At 39.0% G+C, this 23,384-nt stretch overlaps 1 protein-coding gene across 1 annotated transcript in view; it reads left to right on the plus strand.

Annotated features, from left to right (window-relative positions):
* ANKRD26 (ankyrin repeat domain 26) overlaps nucleotides 1-21,836 on the plus strand; it is a 109,806-nt gene extending 87,970 nt beyond the window's left edge. Inside the window, 8 exon segments of the mRNA XM_036338112.1 lie at nucleotides 288-381; nucleotides 4,637-4,749; nucleotides 6,525-6,654; nucleotides 13,508-13,798; nucleotides 15,948-16,162; nucleotides 17,825-18,053; nucleotides 20,480-20,525; nucleotides 21,613-21,836. Coding sequence (XP_036194005.1) covers nucleotides 288-381; nucleotides 4,637-4,749; nucleotides 6,525-6,654; nucleotides 13,508-13,798; nucleotides 15,948-16,162; nucleotides 17,825-18,053; nucleotides 20,480-20,525; nucleotides 21,613-21,749 — 1,255 coding nt within the window. The 3' untranslated portion in view covers nucleotides 21,750-21,836.
* The last annotated feature ends 1,548 nt before the right edge of the window (nucleotides 21,837-23,384 follow it).

The following is a 23,384-nucleotide window of genomic DNA, read 5'->3' on the forward strand; positions in this document are numbered from 1 at the left end:
CAGTATAAGATGAGAAATAGATCAATTATTGTAGGAAAAACATTTGTGTTAAGCTGGATAAATATTTTAGCTTTGAGCTATTTTGAAATACATAATTTGTGTACATTGTCTCTAAATTTTGCACATTATCCACAAAACACAACTAGAAAAATGGCCTAATTGCCAAATCATCTACTTTTCAAATTTTAAGATTTTATGTAATTGCACCTTCAGAAGTCTTTTTCAGAAATTATTTGGTATTTTTATATTATGTGTGAGAATAATTATTTGCAAAATATATATTTTAGGCTTGAAATTGAAAATGACAAGTTAAAAGTTACAATAAAAAAACAAGCACACAAAATTGAACAGCTTCAGACAAACCTGTTGGGGAAAAATTCGGTAAGTCAATCTCTTAATTTCCACACACTGAAAATGAATTTTTATTCTCTAGTAGTAGTATATAAGATATTTTGGACAACATGAAAGTCTCACAGATTAAAGTATTTATTGTATTCATATTTATTATATTCTAGTAATGTAATTCCTCTTTATAGATGAAGTTTACTGAATTCATAAAATTAATGGTTTTTATAGTAAGATTTTAATAAAAATATTGTGATAGTCTAGAAGCAGTATTTGATATATATCACATTTTCTTTATTCATTTGTCCAACATTTGGGTTTTTCAGCTTCTGGCTGTTGTTAATAATGATGATATAGACATTACAGATATTTATTTGAGTCCAGAAATTTGAGTAATGATCTAATCTACAATTCTGAATTTCTCTTGTAATAAAAACCCTCCAGTGAGATTTTGTAAATGAATTACTTTTAATGTTCTAGTTTGTTCTCTTCATCAAGAATGAATACTAGGTCATCATGCAAGTGTTTTTTTTTTTTAAATATATTTTATTGATCTTTTACAGAGAGGAAGGGAGAGAGAGAGTTAGAAACATCGACGAGAGAGAAACATCGATCAGCTGCCTCCTGCACATCCCCCACTGGGGATGTGCCCGCAACCCAGGTACATGCCCTTGACCAGAATCGAACCGGGGACCCTTCAGTCCACAGGCCGACGCTCTATCCACTGAGCCAAACCGGCTTTGGCCATGCAAGTGTTTTTTGAAAGGAGTATATTTTTTCCCTTTGCTGGATTTTTCCAGTTTTTAAAAAAATACATTTTTATTGATTTCAAAGACGAAGAGAGAGGGAGAGAGAAATAGAAACATTAATGATGAGAGAGAATCATTGATTGGCTGTTTCCTGCATGCCCCACACTGGGGGTCAAGCTCACAACCCAGGCATGTGCCTCAAACTGCAACCTCATGGTCCACAGGTAGACACTCAACCACTGAACCACACTAGGTGGACCCTTTGCTGGATTTTTAAAAAGAAAAGAGATGCCAATGAAAAAGTAGGAAAGGCTGCTCAATCAGGGCCTTATATAGCAACATATTACTTCTAGCACTACAAATTTGCAGATTATTTATTTTCCATTCACTTGTGCTAATCAGCCTTTCAAAGATTGAACAATCCAATCTCAGAAAAGATGGGTGTGAGATCCAGTATTTCAATTTTTTAATGAATGGTGAAAACTGCATAACTAATTACCCAGCAGAACAGGTTTCTCCTTCCATTCATACTTTCCTCTGTAGGAGAGGCTACCTATGATCTAAGATCAGAAGATTGCACTGTGAACCCGAAGTTTAAGCAGTCTAGTAGATGCACCTACCAACTAGTTTCTTTCAGTCTCAATAGCTAGGTTCATGCAGTTTCATTATTCAAGATATACCTATCAGGGGAACTAGAACATTGTGTTCACTGGTCCTTCTTATGGCTGAAGAAACATTTAAAATTACTTTTTTCTAGACTTTATATGAATAAGTCATATTGTATTAGCATACTTTTCATACAAGTGAAATGATATATTGATAAGGAGTCTTCTGTGAATTAGAGTGCCAGGAGTTGTCACCTTAAAATTTCATACAAAAATCTCTTAAGGTATCAAAAATTGAAAAATTTGTAAGAATACCCAAAATTGATTAAACTTATACAAAAATAATGAGGAATTTTTTTTGTAGATTCCAGTTAGGTTTATGACATAGAATTATTAGCCACCTTAAGGCCTACCCTGTGAATAAAAAATTTATAGAGTAAACATTTCAACCAATTTAATCAATAGACCTAACTTCTCTGGAAAGTTCTCATCTCATGAATTCTCAAGCCAGAGACTATCTGGGTTAGGATATTTGACCAACACAATATTGAGGTGAAGAGTCTGAATTGGCAAGAAGATAACTCTAGTTTTCTCAAACCTTTAAACTATGTAGTTGAGTATGCACGTGAAAAGAACTTCAGAAGACTTCCATAGGCCTGCGGGATCGGGCCAAAACTGGCCCTCCAACATCCCCCAAGGGATCCTGGATTGTGAGAGGACGCAGGCCAGGCCAAGGGACCCCACCAGTGCATGACTGGGGCCAGGGAGCGAGGCGGGAGGTTGGCCAGCTGGGGAGGGATCATAGGAGGGCTCGAGGGCATGGCTGGCCTGTCTTGCTGTCCCAATCGGCTGGACCCCAGCAGCAAGCTAACCTACTGGTCGGAGTGTCTGCCCGCTGATGGTCAGTTCACATCATAGCAAGTAGTTGAGCTGCCTTAGCATATCATTAGCATGCTACACTTTGTTGGTTGGACGGACGACTGAACGACTGGACACTTAGCATATTGGGCTTTTATTATATATAGGATAATCAAAGGCTAATATGCAAATTGTCCCCTCGACCGGGAGTTCAACCGAGAGTTCAACCAGGGGGCAGGGCCGGCTGGCCAACCGCCCACGGCAGCTCCTCGCCCTGGCTGGCCCGGCCCGATCGGCCCTGATCGGGGTGGCCCGGCCAGACCCCAACCGTGTACGAATTTGTGCACTGGCTTCTAGTTTTTTAGAAAGGCAAATAATTGATGATCTGATACTTGTGAAAAACATTTGCATTATAAGAGGAAAACCAGATACAGAATGCTGGTCAACATCCTAAGGCTGAAGGTGGCCCCAAGATCAGAAAAATAATACTACACTCAAAATAACACCAATATTGCCCTGACTGGTTTGGCTCAGTGGATAGAGCGTCGGCCTGAGGACTCAAGGGTCCCAGGTTCGATTCCGGCCAAGGGCATGTACCTTGGTTGCGGGCACATACCCAGGGGGGAGTGTGCAGGAGGCAGCTGATCGATGTTTCTCTCTCGTCGATGTTTCTAACTAACTCTCTCCCTTTCTCTCTGTAAAAAATCAATAAAATATATTTAAAAAAAATAACACCAATAAGAACATAAAATGTACAAGATTACCTATCTACAAAGGTAACCCATACAAAGTTATGGTTTATGAGTGTGTGGTTAAGGATATTGTCTATTGGGAACTAAAGGGAGAAAGAAAAGTACAGATGACCTCAGTAAAGGGATCAAATTGGAAATGTTGATTAGGGAATCTGGTTTGAAGTGTTGAAATTTAAGGAACTCAGAATTTTTTAAAAAGTAATAGAGTCAATACCTATACATCAGGGTTACTATTTGGAAACAAATTGGGGTTAGAGGAGTAGAGGGAAGGTGTGTGTGTAATCATTGTTATCAGTTACTGCTGAGAAGTAAGGCAAGATCAGGACTAAAGAAAAAGATGGCCCTCAAATTGTTTTAGTGCAATTATAGGATTGAAAATCAGATTCTTATGTAAAAGAAGAGAATAAGTATTGAAAATGTGGCCGAAACCGGTTTGGCTCAGTGGATAGAGCGTCGGTCTGCGGACTGAAGGATCCCAGGTTCGATTCCGGTCAAGGGCATGTACCTGGGTTGCGGGCACATCCCCAGTAGGAGATGTGCAGGAGGCAGCTGATCGATGTTTCTCTCTCATCAATGTTTCTGACTCTATCTCTTTCCCTTCCTCTCTGTAAAAAAAATCAATAAAATATATTTTTTAAAAAAAGAAAATATGAATATGCAGATGAGACCTTGCATTATAGAATGTTAGAGTTTAATGAAAAGGGAAAACAGGATGGTAGAAAAGCTATAAGAATCAAATAAAAGTTATGTTTTTGTAAAATATAGAGAAGACAAACTTTATTTAAAGAGAAACATGTTTAATAGAAAAAGAGAAATTGAAACCTCTGGAAGAAAGTTTACAGAGAATGAGAGTCTTTAGCTCATCCTAAAGTCAGATTGTCATTATAAAGAAATGGAAACTGTGGGAATTTCAGAGATTATCTTAGTAAGATGGGATTTAATAGAACCTAGAATATGTTGAACTATTGTTGAAAATGTTTCTAAGGCATCTTTAGAAACTAAATTGTCAATATAGCCATTCTCTTAAAAAATTTTAAGACATAGTATTTTATATATAAAAACCTCTGTTTTCACCAACTTTGGCAATTTAAGTTTCAGAAAGAAAGTGGTGAGAATGTAAAATCAATTTAAGCTGCTGTAAGAAGTAATTATTTTTTAAATCTCTCCATATTGGCACCAAGTTTATAAACTAGATTTTATAAACCTGTCTACTACCTTTTATAAACTTGTCTACACATGTTATTCATTAACTCATGAGAAACCGTATTTTTAAGAAAGAAAAGTGAGTCTCTCAATTTTTAAGATTTTCTTTAATTTTTTTTCAAAGTCTCAGCATGAAAAGGAAGACTTAAAAAAATATATTGAGTCAAACATCTTTCTGCAACAGAGGTGGCAGCAAGCAGCGAATACAAAGAATGACTTAGAAAAAGAGAAGACCAGGCAAGATTTTAATATTTCAGATCATTTCTGCCATGAATTAAGATTTAACTGTCATTTTACTTTATTAAAACTGAAATATAATTTTATTTCACCTCTGTAATTTTCATAATTAAATTATCCTATTTTAAAAATTACCGCAGAAACACACAGCACAATCTGAAACTGTTTTGAGGGCCACGATATTGTACTTACTCTTTTATGATTCCTAAAACCATAATGAGGATACCTTTTACATATCCTGTCAACTGCACTTTTCAAGTCTACCTTGAATTTTTATTTTTGCAAGATATCTTTGCTCTCTGTGGTAATCTTTCCTTCATTTAAGAGTGTGCTTTCCTTCAGCATTCAAATAGTTTAATATCTATGTCATTGCTTAACAGCATCAAACATTATCTTGATTTGGCTTACATTTCTTTCTCCATTTTTAGTGATAAAATATATCACATATACAAAAATGTATATGTGACTTTAAAAAGTTGTATAATCATGTTTTTATCAATCAATAAAATAAAAAAATAGGCCCTGGCCAGGTGGCTCAGTTAGTAGGAGCTTCATCCCATGCACCAAAAGGTTACAGGTTAGATTGTCGGCCAGGACACATACCTAGATTGCGGGTTCGATTCCCAGTCAGGGTATACATGGGAGGCAACTAATGGATGTTTCTCTTGCTTTCTTTTCCTCTTTCTCTCTAAAAATCAATAAAAACATCCTTGGGTGAAGATTAAATTACTACTAATAACAATAATAATAATAATAATAATAATGATGGTCTTTCCCAGAGTCTGGGAAGTCCCCACATGACTTCTTTCCTGTTTATTCGCTGAGCACTTAAGTTTGTCCTCTCATTCTCATCAGTGTTTTCCCTCATTTAACTGTCTTTCTCGAGTTGTTTTGTATCCCTTTCATTTTGTTAAGATTGTGCTAGCAAGTATCTTTTCCTAAAACAGTCTTGAGCCTGGCCGGTGTTGCTCAGTGATTGAGCCTCGACCTATGAACCAGGAGGTCCTGGTTCAATTCCTGGTAAGGGCACATGCCTGGATTGCAGGCTTGATCCCCAGTGTGGGGCGTGCAGGAAGCAGCCAATCAATGATTCTTTCTCATCATTGATGTTTCTATCTCTCTCCCTCTCCCTCTCCCTCCCTTTCTGAAATCAATAAAAAATGTATATATAAAGAAAAAAGTTGATGGCTTTAAAATCTTTATTTAAAAAAAAAAGTCTGTTGAAGAGACTGTTACACATTATCTCTGATTTACTTTCTTCTAGAGCCCTGCCCCTTTCCGAATTTCCCTTCAACTCAGACTTCAAATATTTTTCTTTCCTGCTTCTCTTTTTATTTTGAATGACCTCCTTGATGTTTTTTGTTGGTACTTTTCTTCTTTTCTTCTTGTTGTCAGTAGGTATCAAAGGTATTTTCGTGTCTTTTCAAACATTCACATGTAATTATACTTTCCTATTTTACCTTGGATAGTGATCTCTGGTTTCTAGTTGATATTTAATTATAGGTTAATGTTTTATTTAATATACTAAATTAATATTAATAATTTATTTATAAGAATTCTATGTAGTTACAATATTAACTCTATCATATATGTCATGAAATTTTTTTCATGTTATTATATAATATAATTTAGTAGTATAGTTTCAAACAGTATTAAATTGGGACAAATGAAAGGATATTTATAGAATTATATGACAGAACATAATATCTGTTTAAATAATTATTAAATATGTATCCTTAAAGAATTTGACTTACTCATTTTATACATTTCTGCAGATTTAAGAAACTCTTAAAAATTACAAAAAGGAAGTTAAATGAATATGAAAATGAAGAGCTTAGTTTCCCTGGAGATTTAAAACCGAATCAAGTTGAAATGGATATTCAGATTAATATATTAAAACACAAGGTAATTTTTAAATCATTTTTGGGACAACAGATCACCTAAGTTGGGAAAATATATATCACTTGATGCTTTGAGTAATGAAATATAGATTTTTCTATTAATTTTATAGACTTGATATCAGTGAAGAAGAGCTTTTTTCCTGATCACTTTTCTATTAAAAGGGCATATTGTTAACTCTCCTATCTTGAACCCTGATAGGAAGCATACCGTTTCATTACAGGTCCCCAGGCACCAGCACCAAATCAAAATTTTGGGGGGTAACGGCTTTATTGAGATATAATGCACATACCATTGCAGTTCACTCATTTGAAATGTACAATGCAGTGGCTTTCCTACATTCAAAGAGTTATACAATGATCATCACAAATAAATTTTAGAACATTTTCATCACCTTAAAAAATAACCCTATGCCCATTAGTATCACCTTAAAAAGTAACCCTGTGCAGGGTGTCCACTTTCTCCTCTTCCGAGTCCTAAGGAACCACCACTGTACTCTTGGTCTCTATAGATTTGTCTATTCTGCACATTTCCTGTCAATGGAATCACACAATATGTGGTCCTTCTGACTGCCTCTTTTAATTAGCATAATGTTTTTAAGGCACATCTATTTTGGAGCATGTATCATCAGTACTTCATTTCTGTTTATTGCTGAATAACATTTCATTGTCTGGGAGCAACCACATTTTTCTGTGTGTTCATCATTTGATGGATCTTTCTGTTACCACTTTTTGGCTTGGTTAATAATGCTGCTATGAACATCCATGCCCAAGTTTTTATGTGAACATATATTTTCATTCTCTTAGGAATATACTTATAAAATGGAATTGCTGATTCATATCTTTAACCTTTTGTGGAACAGCCAGACTGTTTTCCAAAGTAGCTGCACCATTTTACATTTTCATATGCAGTGTATGGGAGTTCCAATTCCTCCACATTCTTGCCAACACTATCATTGCCTGTCTTGATTGTAGCCATCCTGATGGGTGTGAAGTGACACCTTTTTGTGGTTTTGATTTGTACTTTTCCAGTGGCTAATAATGTTGACCATCTTTTCTTGTGCTTGTTACCCATTCATATATCTTCTTTGAAGAACTGTCTATTCAATTCCTTTGCCTGAATTTAATTGGATTTTTTATTATTGAATTGTAAGAGTTCTTTATATATCCTAGTTACAAATTCCTTATTAGATAAAGGATTTTCAAATATTCCTTCCATTCAGTTCACCTTTTCACTTTCTTGATGGTATCTATTAAAGCTCAGAAATTTTGGATTTTGAAGTCCAGTTAATCTATTTTTGTCTTTTGGTTTCACAACTAAAAAGACATCCAAGTTCACGTCTATGTTTCCTTCAAAGAGTTTTGTAGTTTTAGCGTTTACATTTTGAGTTAATTTTTATGTATAGTATGAGTTAGATGTCTAATTTTATTATTTAGCTTGTGAATATCCAGTTGTCCCAGTACAATTTGTTAAAAAAAGACTATTCATGTCTGATTTACTTGTTTGGCACCCTTGTTAAAAAGCACTAGGTGATAATGTGAGGGTTAATTTTTGAATTCTCCCTTCTAATTCATTGATCTATAAGTCTGTCCTTATGCCAGTACCAAATCAAATTTTATGAGAACTCCTTCCCAGTCATTTTGCATATTAGCAGTTATTTTATCTATAATAATAAAAGCGTAATATGCTTACTAGACTGGACAACCTTCTGGATGAAGCCACGGTGACAGGGGCCGAGGCAGAGGCCCCCAGCCACAGTGGCAGGCAGGGGCCGAGGCAGAGGCAGCAGAGACCCCCAGTGCCACAGACAAGGCAGAGGCAGCTGCTGCGGTGGCAGGGGCCAAGACAGCCGCAGTGGTGGCGGGGTCCCAGCCCCTTGCATGAATTTTGTGCATCAGGCCTCTAGTATCTATATATATAAAATGCTAAGCGACTGTTACGTCTGGAACGACAGGTCAACCAGTTGCTATGATGCACACTGACCACCAGGGGGCAGATGTTCAATGCAGGAGCTGCCCCTGGTGGTCAGTGCATTCCCGGGGAGTGCCTGCTCATCCAGAAGCCGGGCTCACGTCTGGTGAGCGCAGTGGTGGCGGGAGCCTCTTCCGACTCTGCGGCAGTGCTACCAAGCTGCGGTGGCAGGCACAGCGGACTGGGATGTGCGTGAGCGGTGCGGCGCCAGCTCAGGCTCCTCTCTGGCCACCTGCTTCTTGGCGCACTGCTGCATCCCTCAGGGGATGTCTGACTGCCAGTTTAGGCCCAATCCCTGCAGGCCTAGCCTAAACCGCAGTCAGACTTCCCCAAAGTGGTCCTGGATTGCAAGAGAGTGCAGGCGAGGCTGAGGGGACTCCCCCCCCCCCCACGCACAAATCTGTGCACCGGGCCTCTAGTAATAATAAAAAGTCAGTGTAGTGGAATGTTTTTAACTCTACTTTTGTGAAGATTTTTTTTGCTTCTTGATAAAGTCTGTGGCCAGCTTATGTTTTGCTGACTCTGTGACATGATGGAAAAGTAGGCTTACAAAGGTAATATCTACTCCTTTTTTCTCCATGCAAAAGTTTAATCTCTAACCCAGTGCCTCTCACTTCACTCCCATTTCCATTAAATCCTGGTAACAGGATCTGCTGACTGGATGAAAAGGGGCCACATGCTAATCTGACTAGCTCAGGAAAGGCCTGCATGGTGGCCTTGCAAACTCAGAGACCTAAAATAACCACAAAGAATGTTCTGAAATTAAACTTTAACCAAAAGCAGGTATGGTGGGTAGTCATAGCTTAGGCTGGTATCTTCCCTGACAAGGATCAATTTTGATCTTAACTGAGCCTAATGTCTTTTTGCATCTAAATAAATATCTTTAGAATGTCAGGGTACCTTGTAACTTCCCTTTTTTCGGACCCCTCAGGGTGGAGACCACAAAATATCTCATTACTAGAGGCCTGGGGTATGAAACTCGTGCACGGGGGGGTGGGGGTGAGGGGATAGAGGGAGAGGCAGTCCTTCAGCCCAGCCCACACCCTCTCCAATCTGGGACCCCTCGGGGGAGGTCCGACTGCCTCTCGCAATCTAGGACCGCTGGCTCCTAACTACTCGCCTTCCTGCTTGCCTTATCGTCCCTAACTCCTCTGCCTTCCTGACTGATTGCCCCTAACCACCTCTGCCTGCCTGCCTGATAGCCCCTAACTGCTTCCCTGCTGACCTGATTGCCCCTAACTGCCTCTGCCTCGCCCCACACCCGGGACTCAGGATTCTCTCCTCCGGCTGGTCGCAGGCACCCGGGCTTCCCTCCCTCTGGCCGGCCACAGGCACCCAGGACCCAGGCTGGCTTCTCCCGGGCCGGCCACAGCCACAGGGGACTGTGGACAGATAGCTTGTCCCTCTCCTGGGCTGCAGGCACAGCCACTGGTGCCCGGGACTATGGGCAGGTGGCTTGTCCCTCTCCTGGGCCACAGGCACAGCCACTGGCACCCAGGACCACGGGGACCGTGGGGCGTGCGGATTGTCCCTCTCCAGGGCCACAGCCTGGCTGGTCCCCGTCCCTCTCTCCCCAGTGTTGAGTGTCTGAGCCATTACAGTGTGATGGTGTGATGACCCTGATGGCATGATAACCATTTGCATATTTAGTTCTTTATTACATAGGATTATTGTTATGTTAATTGTTGACTTAACTATCCTGTACCCACCTATGTAAAAAAAGCTTGTGTCTATCATTTTACTTTTTACCCAATCCCAGAGGACCCCCCTATCCTTTGATTTCTCCTGTCTCCCTATTCTATCACCAATGGATTACATGTAACCCAGTTATGTCTCTACCTTTTATGGTAATTTATAAAAATAGGTGAAAAACCACCTTTCTCAGGAGCATTGTCTCAATGCATTGGGATTCTGCTTCCTGGCTCAAACAAATTTACAAAAATTATTTACAGGTTTGAATGTTTCTTATGTTAATATGACTTAGTCATCTATTTCACTATGTTTAACTCCTAATCCATAGACTCATTGATAGATTTTACTGCCTAGGGAGGAAAAGATTAAAATCCGGACTGTCACCTTTCCTCTTTAGAAATCTCTCAATTTGAAATGTCAAAATTTTAAAGCAAATTTGTGTGCTATGGTGAAGTATTGCAGTATAACATAAAGATGAGGTGGTCTTACTCTCCAATACAGACAAGTTTGAAGTACGGTAGAGGAGAAATTGTATTTAAATGGTGCCAAAAAACACTGCATTTGTTTTACTGCTGAGATTTAAAATGATTTCATAATTTTCTCTGTTTCCTCACTGAGGAAAGGAAAACTTAGTTCTGAACATGGAATGATTTTCCATGGCTGTGGCTGTTCCCTCTGAGCTCTTTGTTCTGTCCTTTTCATAAGAAGTGACCTGTGCTTGCAGCTCTTTTCTTAGCCTGCTTCCTCCCTGAGGAACATCTAACACCCACAGGTCTTTATGGTCTTGGTCTCCTTTAGTCCAAGCTAGCAAATAGGGTTTTGCTACTACAGTTCTCTTAGAAGCTTTGAGTTTCCTGTGAATTTTATTGGGTTCATGCCATTAGAAAAGCCACTTTCATAAATGGTTTTCAGATAGCTTGGGCTTCCTGAAGGACAATGCCTTTAAAATTCTTACATTCTGAAAATCCTTAGAGGAATGTGAGGCACCACGTAAATCTCTCTGAGATCTTAAGGGTTTTATAGTCTTGCTTAGTCATCCTTAGACTGTTTTCCAGGAAGCACCCTGGATTTGATGTTAGCCCAGAAGCCATTTATTTATTTAAAATTATTTGACTATTGGACATGTGGGAGAAGCTATAAATGGAAAATGGATATTTGAAACCGTAAGTCCTGGTTCTCTTATATTTAACTAGAGGCCCGGTGCACGAATTCGTGCACCAGTGGGTCCTCAGCCTGGCCTGTGGGATCGGACCAAAACTGGCTCTCTAACATCCCCCAAGGGGTCCCGGATTGCAGGAAGGTGCAGGCCAGGCTGAGAGACCCCACTGGTGCACAATCAGGGCCGGGGAGGGATGCGGGAAGTTGGCCAGCTGGGGAGGGACCATGGGAGGGTTCTAGGATATATCTGGCCCATCTTGCTCAGTCCTGATCGGCCAGACACCAGCAGCAAACGAGCCTACCAGTTGGAACATCTGCCCCCTGGTGATCAGTGCCAGTCATAGCGACTGGTCGACCGGTCAACAGTCTGTCCGCTGGTGGTCAGTGCACATCATTGCGAGCAGTTGAGTGGCCTTAGCATATCATTAGCATATCATGCTTTGATTGGTTTAATGGCCGACTGAATGACAGGGCACTTAGCATATTAGGCTTTTATTATATAGGATAGTCTTTCTTTAGCTTATCTTTCTCATCAGTTTCACTTTCACCAGCTTCCTAGAAAGAATCCCTGTCATCCTTGTTTCAGTGTCATTTTGTTCATTTGTCCAGAAGCCCTTGCTGTCAGCCTCTTTAGGGACCATCAGGCCTCCACTTACTGTTTCTTGGAGGCCCTTTGGTTTTCATTCTCATGCTTCTCTACATTATCTCAGGTTCCACCTGCCTCCTGTTCAAAGGTACCCCCACATGTGTGTGTTTTTTTCTCTTTTAGTGTTAACACTCTATTTTTAATGTCAGTATCTGTGCCAGTTATTGATTGCTGCTAAATAAAACACCTCCAAAGCTAGTAGCTCAAAACAGCATTAATTTTGTTCACAAATCTGCAGTGAGGCCAGGCTCAGTAAGGCCAGCTCATTTCTTTTCGACTTGCCATCAGCTGGGATGACTTGAAACTGGGACCTGGAATCATCTTAAGTCTTGTTCACTCACCTATCAGGTGCAGCAGGCTTCTTGCTGGGTCATTCACTGGGGCAGTCTCAGCTGGACACCTATACAAGGACTGGCTATGTGGCCTGGGCTGCTTCATTCTTTATAAGATGGTGGCTGGGTTCTCAGGGTGAGCTTCCCTAGAGGGAGAGAGTATCACCAGACATAGCAGTCACACAGCAATGCCACCCTATTCTATTCACTAGAAACCGTTAGTACTAAGCACCTATTTCATGGAGGGAGATATGCCAAAGAATTTGTAGATGTGTTTTAGAAACTCCACAACATTCACCTTGTCTGGCCAAATCATCATCATATCTAAAGAAAGTAGTTTTCCCAAAGTCAGGACTGAATTTCCAGCAAGTTTCTGTTGTGTTGTTGTTGTTTGAGTATGTTCTCTTATTTTGTGGAAAATAACAATTTCAAGATAGCACTACTAAACTAAGCCTTTTTGTTATTTTTCTTAAAAATGTACGGCTCATCTCACTTTATAGTGGCAGATGTGATTTCTATTTAACCCTGATAATCATTTCTTCTTGGAATACAATTTAACTTAGCATCAAACATTGGTAGTTCAGTCTATGACATTAGAATCTGTATTTATAAGATTCATTAATTAAAGTCTTATTTTGAAAGTCTTATTTGGGGAGGCATTTATTTATTCAGGTCTAAATATCTCAATATGATATCCCTAAAACGTCTTTAAAAACTATGGAGAATTAATATTGGGGAAGAGGTAAAGACTTTCTACTAAGAGGTGACCTATAGTCATTTTGTGGAGGAAAGACATGAAACACTCATAGAAAAAAGAGTATAAAATCAAGTGTACACATTGTGTGGCAAAAATGACAATAATTATATTTTTGTGACTCCTGATGGTTTTAACTTTGATCTTAATCTTGAATAATTCAAAATTCCACATTCTAAGACTCTACTACAGTACAGATAAAATTTGATTGCAACTAAATTTGCTTCAAAATTTGATACTGGTGTTGAGTTAGACTATTCTTAGTCTGCACCTTAATAACCAAACTATATTATTTTATTCTTGCAGAATGATGATCTTACAGCAAAACTGGAAAGTGCATCTTCAAAGTGTATACATCTGGATGAAAAAAATAAATTTCTTCAACAGGAGTTATTATCTATGAAAGCAATACAAAAGAAATGTGAAAAGCTAGAGAATGAAAAAAAGAAGTGGAAACAAGAAGTAGTAAACCTCAATAGACTTTTAGAAATGAATGTGGTCGAATTTGGTGAAGTAGAGCAGTATAAACGGAAGATTGAAGAAAGAGCAAGACAGGATGTAGTAGAAAAATTAAAAGAAGTCAATCTATTTTTACAGGTTAATTTATTGATCTTAATGTGCTTTAATTCATTACACTGTAAATTACATTGTATGTATTTTCCTACTTCCCTTAATAGCAGTTTGTTTTGTAGATTTCTGGAAGGAAGGTGGCTTTTGTTTCTCCTTCCAATATTTACTTTTTCATCATTATTACCAAATTAATCTTTCAGAATGGTTTTTATTAAAGGATAATTTTATTTTTAAGACCAATAATGTAAAACAAGACTATTAGGAAGAAAAGAAAAAAATGTAATTTAACACATTGTTTGCGGGTAGTTTTTATCATGTGCTAAGAGGTGGCACGGGCCATTTTTGCAGTTGAATAGATTGATTACCATTATACCTGGATGTACATACATAATTTACCATTGTATGTGTTAGAGACCCAAATTTTGTCCTTTGGAATTCGTATATCTGCATGTTAGCATCCCTTTAGAGCAATAAAAAAGTATAAAAATAAATGTATTTATATGTTACCCGCATTCTACTGCTAGTCTATAAAAAAACGTATTAATACGTGTCCCGCGCTCTACTACCAGTCAACATAAAACGTGTAAATATGTTTCCCGCATACAATGTGTTAAAAATTATACCATTATCCTATCTAATAATAGAGAAACATGGTAATTAGCCATAACTTCGCTACCCTTCCCATTGGCTAATCAGCAAGATATGCAAATTAACTGTCAACCAAGATGGCAGCCAGCAGCCAGGCAGCTGAAGCGAACAGGAGGCTTGCTTACTCCAGTGATAGAGGAAGCCAAGGTTCCCCGCCTGCCGCTGCCGGCCTCTGAGCTTGCACTCTAAGCAACTATGTTGCAATTATAGAAGTTAAACAATCCCCAGAAACCTGCTTTCAGCCATCAGAGCTGGAGCTAGTGGACCACAACAGTGTTACAATTATAGAACCCAAACAAACCCAGATACCTGCTTTCAACAGCTGAGGTGTCAGAGCTGGAGCCGAGCCTCAGAGCTAAAGCCGGCTCTCAGCTCCAGTGACAGCCATAGAAGGTAAATAAATCACAGAATAAAAAAAAAAAAGAAAAAAAGGAGAGGTTGGAGCTTCAGTCACCCACCAGCCTGAAAACGGCCCTCAGCCCCTCACCCAGACTGGCCAGGCACCCCTGTGGGGACCCCCCACCCCGAAGGGGATGTGACCAGCTGCAAACAGCCATCATCCCCTCATCCAGGCTCGCCAGGCACCCAATCGGGACCCCCACCCTGAAGGGGATGGGACCAGCTGCAAACAGCCATCAGCCCCTCATCCAGGTTGGCCAGGCACCCAAGCAGGACCCCTACCCTGATCTGGGACACCTTTCAGGGCAAACCAGCCAGCCCCCACCCATGCACCAGGCCTCTATCCTATATAGTAAAAGGGTAATATGAAAACTGACCCTAACAGCAGAAAGATTGGAAATGACTGGTCCCTGAGGGGTCCCAGACTGTGAGAGGGCTCAGGCCAGGCTGAGGGACCGCCCCCCCCACCCGAGTACACAAATTTTTGTGCACCGGACCTCTAGTCTATATAATAAAAGCCTAAGCGACCGTTATGGTAGAATGACCAGGACGACCAGTCGCTATGATGCATACTGAACACCGGGGGGGGGGGGGGGCAAATGTTCAATGCAGGAGCTGTTCCCACAGGGGAGTGCTGCTCATCCAGAAGCTGGGCTCATGGCTGGCGAGCGCATCAGCAGTGGCAGGAGCCTCTCCTGCCTCTGCGGCAGCACTAAGGAACAGCGAGCTAAGTGGTAAGGAGCGAGGTGTCCCAGACTGCAAGAGGGATGTCTCCTGAGGGGTCCTGGACTGAGAAAGGGTGCAGGCCGGGACGAGGGGGGACCCCCCCCCCCACCCACCCAGTGCACGAATTTTGTGCACTGGGCCTCTAGTTAAGGTATATTGTTCAATTTTTAAAATTTTAAATTGATTCTATTAGTCTTGAATTATCCAAATGTATGAGTACTAATAAAAGACAGGCTTTATTTTTATAATGTAGATTTAGTTTTGTTAACTTTGATATTAAATTTTTAAAACTTAAGCTTTTTTTCATGTTTAAAGATGCTCCCTTAATCATTAACTCAAAGGAAAAAAATATAATTATTCAGATTATACTTATTTTAAAAATATATCCTTCTTATTGCTTTAGACACAAGCAGCATCTCAAGAAAATCTAGAGCAGTTAAGAGAGAATCATAATACTTCAATAAGAAGTCAGTTGGAACTCAGAATTAAAGATCTGGAATATGAACTCTTCAAAATGAAAACTTCTCAAGATTCTACAGAAATAAATTTGGAAAAATATAAGCAACTCTACCTAGAAGAATTAGAAGGTAGAAAATCATTGGCAAATAAACTAAACAAGTAAGTCAAAACATAGGTGTGGAAGACAAAAGGCGGAATCAGAGAAAATAAATTTACCTCATTATTTAGTTTCTAAAGCATAATTTTTATCGAACTAGGTTCATGAGATTAGTAGAACATGGAAACTAAGTAGTATAATTTTGGAAAATGATGTTAGTAAATGAACTTATCCTTCAAATCTTTGTTCAGAACAGTTTGCATCTCCCTCATTTTTGGTTTTATGTGCCTTTATGTTTCTTCCCCCTAATATTTTCATGTAGCTAACCTGATCTACTAGTCTTTAAGCTAAGTGCTTTGAAAGTTTTATAATTTAGACAGCAATATTATTATAAAATTGTCAGAATTTCCCTAAATAGAAATATTAACAAGTTTAACTATTTTTCTTTGAAGTTAATAACTTAAATGCAAAGGGTTAAGTATTGGACACATTCTGGCATTTGGCAAATTTACTTTCTTGATTGTGATCTTTGTTATTATCACTAAAGGGCACCTTGAGAAAACTATCCTTACATAGAGATATATGTGTTAAATAGGGAAAGATTAACATGGGGTGAAGGGCAGTATAATTAACAAAGTGGCTAAAAGTGATAAGGTGGTCTGTCTGAGGGGGATGTGGAAGACAAAGGGCAGATCCCACCTCTAATGCCCTGGTAACAATGTTATATGCTGATTGCCTCCAGAGCTGTTTTCATTCATTTTGATCACCAGCTAGACCAGTGGTTCCCAACTTTTTTTTGGCCATGCCCCACCTAACCATCTCTAAAATCCTGATGCCCTCCACCCCCTGTGACATAAAATTCTTATTATTAAAAAAGTGAACTTTTATTCATGTGGAGGAAGCCTAAAAGGACATTAACTTGGTCTAAACAAACTTCCAAAGAATATGGCATCAATGAAAGAAAAAAAGAATGAAAGGACAGTTGAAGTATTGAAGAAGAAATCACTAAAAAAATTGTTAAAAAATAATAATATGAAGTGATATAAAAAAATAACAAATAAAGTTTCAAAACATACAAATAGAGAACTGAAATGCATAAATGTGTCAATGTATGTTTATATACTGTATATGAGGTCGCTAGAACCATAAGAAATGCAAAAAATTCACTGTTAATAACTCATTCTCGAATTGCCCCCCTGTGGGGTGTGTGCCCCAGGTTGGAACCAATTTACTCGGCTATCTTGTTCTGCCTTAGAGGTTGTTGTTCTAAATTATGCCTTGGTAAAATGCTTAAAATCTCCAAGGTAATGAGTGTATTGTACAAGGGTGATGAAAGCAAATGCTTGACAATATCTTAGAGAGGTGTTTTTTTAATCTCTAAACTGGTTCACTAAGTGTGTCCAAAGGCATCTTCAAGAATCTCTGAGTATAGCCCTTCCAAAAGGCAGCAAGTATTATTTGATGAGCCATTTACATCAGTAATAGTCATTTCTCTCTCCTCTGTACTTTAGATTACTTGTTAGTTAGGAACCCCCATTCCACACAGGTATTTCTTTAGAACAATTTAGAACCTATTCTTACATATAGTAGTTCTGCTCTGACACATTTTCAGTGTTAAAATCCTGTTTAATGGGGAATTCCATTTACTATTGTGGCAACTTAAAAAAATGTAAGTAACTTAGGGAAAAGGTAAGTACTAAGCATTTTTTTTTCAATCTCCACAGGACTAATGAGAGGCTAGCAGAGGTCAGCACCGAACTTTTCCTGCAGAAACAGCAGAACAGATCTTTACTCAGTGTTCCTAATACGAGGCCAGTCCTGGAGACACCTGGTGTTGGAAACTTTAATAATAGTTTTGTACTCTATGGACATTCTCTTCCAAGAGAAAACATGGTGATTCCTACCTCAAGGCCACGGATTTCAAATAACAGCATAGAGACTTACTTGATCAAGGTTTGTTACATTATCTTTTTTCCCTTGGGTTTCAGATTTTTTATACAATTCTTGCATTTAATTTGGTGAAATTGAGTTGTTTAATTGACTAATGCACACTAAGTAAAAATCTTCATTATTTTGCTTACATAGAAAGGAGACTGAAATTTTAGTCTTTTTTAAGTCCCTGGACCTGTCATTTATAAAAAATACCTATCGTTAACTTTATTAATAAATGTGACTAAAGTGATACATTTTAAATTTCTTAAAAAGCTGCATTAAAGTTTTATTTTAGAAATTAAGTATTATTGCCTAATGATCAATGCTTGGAGATGCTTTAGCGTACTTTCTAATAGGTTTTAGTTTGGTGATGGTTCATAACAATTTTAAAGTTTTGCTGCACCCTGGTTTTTTCACCCCTAAGCATAAGCAAATGATTGACATCCAAGCACTTATCCATATCTGGATGTTAGTTATTTAAATGAAACTGAGATAAATCCTTTTATGAATTAAATAAACTTGTAACACTAAAAGGATTAATTTCTGTTTTTAAATGAGAATTTTTGCCATCTTCTTAATGGGAGAAAACATTTTTAATTGCTATTTTACTTACAGCATTTTTATTTCAATTTTTATCAAATGTGTTACTGAGCAGTTTTACATTTTCTATATAGTTAAATTAAGGAAATATTTGAATTAAAATTTTTTTTAATTTATTTTTTATCTGTGAATTTTTAAAATGAAGTTCACTATGTCTGTATGCCTTGTTAGCCCTTGAATGACTGATGACTAAGATGGCAGTGATAGGGAGGCTTGAAATAGCAGCTAGTTTTCATTGTGTGTCATTGTTATTAATATATCCATTCTTCATTTATTGACTTCTTTAGCTCCAGAATTTGTTTTGTTAGAGGCACCTCTCACAGACACCAGAGAGGTATACTGGACAGCCCCGAGTCAGTGGGAGAGGGCTGTCTCCAACCTCAATCCTTGTCTTCTCATATAAATGAATTAATATGAGAGACCTTGACTGCTCTGTGTAAAGCCAATTTATTAAAGCAATAAAAACATGCACCTTTATTAAAGAGCAAAGAAAGCAAGCCTATACATCTGGCTTATGAAGTGCAGAGGGCTCTGGGCTCTCAGCTAATCTGAAGAGTGAGTAGGGTGGGGGTCCGAGGAGTTATATACCCTCCTGTCTATAGGTTTCAAAATTGCTTTGCTAAATATTTTGCTATAGATTCATTCTCAAGGTCCCTTTTTACTTTGTTGTGGCCTTCCTAGAACACATGAGAAGCACTTTATCTTGCCAAGCCTTGAGACTGCTGGCTTTTCTGCTTAGGGAATATAACTGCCCTGTTTTCCTTTCCCTTACCCCTTCTCTTTCTGGAAACAGCTTGGGTGGTGTCACATGTTGGTTTTGGTGGGGTCTCAAGGAATCACCAGGGCATGCAAACAATGCAAGCCTGGTTGATGGAGCCTCAGATATGATGCCTGCCTGCCCTCTCTGTGCCAGTGGGAGAGTGGGGTGGGTCTTAGAATAAGAACAATGGCCTCTGCCAGCAGTTTTGTCTGGCAGAAAGCTGCATCTCCAGCTCTTGCCCTGATGCCAGACAATTCAGTTCCTCCTCATATGGAGCTGCTGCCACAGCACTAGAGTTCAGAGGCTGTGAGTCTAGCATAAGTCTGCACATGGTCCCTTTAAGAGGAACTGCCTGGGACTCCCAGCAGCCCTCAGTCTTCCTCAGCCACAATCCCTGCTGGTTGTTATAGCCAGAAGTTATGGGGATTTCTCTTCCTGGCACTTGAACCCTGGGCTGGGGTACCTGGTGTGGGGCTGAGATCCCTCACTCCTCAGGGGGACCTCGGTAGCCACATGTAGGTGTGGGACCAACCTGTTTCCACTGTCCTCCCCTCCCACCCGTCTCAATGTGGCTTCTTATTTAAATCCCTGGTTGGAGAACTTTCATTCAGATAGATTTCAGGCAGTTCTGAATGACGGTTGTTCTGTAGTTCAGTTGTAGTTTTGATGTGGTTGTGGGAGGATTCGAGTACTACATTTACCTACACTGCCATCTTGCCAGGAAGTCTCTGATTAAATTTTTATAAAGGGCAGTTTTACTAAGAATTTTAGAGTTACGCATTATGTGTAAAATATGGCTTGACATGTTTAAGCTTCTTTGTACCAGTGAGATCAGGTTTATGCAATAGACCAGTATTAATTATAATTTTATCAGATTAATCTAAATAGCATTACACATACATGTTTCCATTATCTAAAATTATAATAAGAATTTATTTTATTTTAGTTATGTGATTATTTTTCTATTTATGTAATCCCTAAGTTAGGTCTGGTCTCTAAGGGATATCTTTCATAGGCTGTTTATCATTCCTATAATAATGTCTCATGTTTTACTTAAATACAACAAATAATATTTGACTTATTGCAGATGCAGCAGGACTTTGAAAAAACTCTAACTAGCGAACTAAAAGAAGGTATGTTGCCAAAATTTATTAATCAAATTAGGTAGCATTGATTTCTGAAATTCACTGTGAACAGTAAGTGGCATTGTTTCCATGTTTGGGTAACATAGACTGCATTAAATGTTTTCTTATACATAATGAATGAAAAATGTGAAAGCATAAGTATTCATAAGGAAGAATACACTTATTCTGCATTTATTCATCACATTCCATAGCTTTTTAAAAATTTCAAAAGTCCATGTATCTCTTTTCAGTTCTGGCTGTCCCCTTCCTTTCCTCTGCCAACCCTATGGAACTGTCAACATACACACTGAAGCCGTCAGAAAACTGGGCTTCATCCACTTCTCATGTTTTCGCTAGTGATGCAATACTTAGTCAAGCAGTTATAGTTCATATAGCTATCACCCGAGGGGAGACATTTAGATCTCCAGGCATTGACTTTGTCATTTTTTTACCTTTCACCCTCAGGAAAATCTCCAGATTCCTTTGCATGGAGTAAAAATACCACAATCCATTTAGTTCTTGCCACATAATTCAGTCTTATTTCTAGATGCTACTTACCCTACTCTGTCCTTTGCTCTAGCATCTAGCAAACTGGACTATTTATAATTCTACAGTGCTCATCCTCACCTCTAATCTTGGCATCTGCTGCATTTCACTTTCTGGCATACTTTTTCTTTGTCCTTCAGGTATGAACTTACCAATCCCTCCACCAAAAAGCCAACAAGATTGACACAAAACTGAGATGTCCCTTCTGTGTACTCCAGTGGTGCCCTGTTTGTGTTTTTTTGCAGTACATATGACTCTGAGTGGAAACTGACTACTTATCTGTCTTTTCAGTTTGACTCTGTCATCTTTGTCTTGTAACTCCAGCACTTGTCATACTACCTTAGTGCATGTTGTTGAATAAATGAATGAAGGGCAAGAAAACTAGAAGCTTTGATAGCCACAATATCAACCAATTCAGTGTGCAACCATGGGCAAATTATATTTCATAATAAATCTTATGTACTGTAATCATATATAGATGTTTGTCTTCTTAACACTTTTACTCATTTATAGTTTAAGTAAAAAATATAATTCTTCCTTTTTTTTCCAGATGCTGCTGAATTTGAATCTGAATCCTATACAGCTTATCCTGTAGGATTAGTTGACCAGTCAAATTCATATCAAGATTTACTTTTGAAAACGTCACGAGAATATGTACAGATTTTGAAGAAAAATTATATGATCTGAAACATAAATAGTAAAAATGTATTTACTGGACTATTTACAAAATATTTTTATTATTTTCCATTAAACTCATGACATGTAAAATCTTTATTAAAGAAAAATACTTTTGGATCACATTTGTGTGATGAAAATATATATAGTATTTTAAACTCTGTTTCTTGGCATCTAATTAACTTTTAAGCAAATTTTGTAGGTTAAAGCCAGCACTGTTGAGTTTTACATACAACATATGTATGTATGTAAAATGACAGCTTATTTACATATCAAAATGATAGCTCTTTGAACAACACCCAAACAAACAAGTTGTCATTCACACTCTAGCTATATAATTGATAGCTTTTGTGAATTTTTCGATTTTACCACTATACTAGAGGCTCAGTGCATGAAATTCGTGCACGGGGTGGGGGGGTGGGGGAGGTGTGTCCCTCAGCCCAGCCTACACCCTCTCCAATCTGGGATCCCTCTCACAATCCAGGACTGCTGGCTCCCAACCACTCGCCTTCCTGCCTGCCTGATTGCCCCTATCTGCCCTCCCCTGCAGGCCTGATCGCCCCCTACTGCCCTCCCCTGATGGCCTGGTCACCCCTAACTGCCCTCCCTTGCTGGCCTGGTCACCCCCCAACTTCCCTCCCCTGCAGGCCTGATCGCCCCCAACTGCCCTCCCCTGCAGGCCTGGTCACCCCTAACTGCCCTCCCTTGCTGGCCTGGTCACCCCCCAACTTCCCTCCCCTGCAGGCCTGATCACCCCCAACTGCCCTCCCCTGATGGCCTGGTCCCCCCCAACTGCCCTCCCCTGATGGCCTGGTCCCCCCCAACTGCCCTCCCCTGCTGGCCTGATCTCCCCCAACTGCCCTCCCCTGTAGGCCTGATCACCCCCAACTGCCCTCCCCTGATGGCCTGGTCCCCCCCAACTGCCCTCCCTGATGGCCTGATTGCCCACAACTGCCTTCCCCTGCTGGCCATCTTGTGTCCACATGGGGGTGGCCATCTTTTATGTTGGAGTGATGGTCATTTTGCATATTACCTTTTTATTAGATAGGATTTGGTCCTAAAGATTTAGACAGACATCATTTTTATATCCACTGTTACAGCTACCATCAAAGTTTGGATATATTACAATTGTTATAGTACCATTAGACATATCAAATATACCATATAATATATATAATATGTATAATATATGAAGCATTTGTAAGTTGTAGACATGGTGCCTCTTCACTCCTAAATACTTTAGTGTGTAATTCCTAAGAAAAAGGAACTGTAGTACAATTCTCAAAATTGGGGAATTAAAATTGGTTCAGTATTAATATTTAATATTAGGTCTTATTCAGTTTTTTCCAATCATCTCAGTAATAGCCTTTATAGTAAAAGAAAACTCAAAATGATGTGGGTGTCCAATTGTCCTCTTTCTCTAGTCTTCTTCAATCTGGGACAATTCTTTAGGCTTCCTTAACTTTTCATGACTTTTACAGTTTGAAGAGTAAAAGCCAGTTATTTGTAGACTTTCCGCTAAGGTCTGTATGAAATTTCCTTATGTAGCTTCAGGTTATGCCATTTGGGCAAGAATGTCACAAGCGATGCTAAGTTCTCCTCATGCAGCAAATCTGCAGGCACATGCTCAGCTCCATTACGTACAGC

The sequence above is a fragment of the Myotis myotis genome, unplaced genomic scaffold, assembly GCF_014108235.1.
Source record: "Myotis myotis isolate mMyoMyo1 unplaced genomic scaffold, mMyoMyo1.p scaffold_m19_p_1, whole genome shotgun sequence".
Taxonomy (NCBI): Eukaryota; Metazoa; Chordata; class Mammalia; order Chiroptera; family Vespertilionidae; genus Myotis; species Myotis myotis.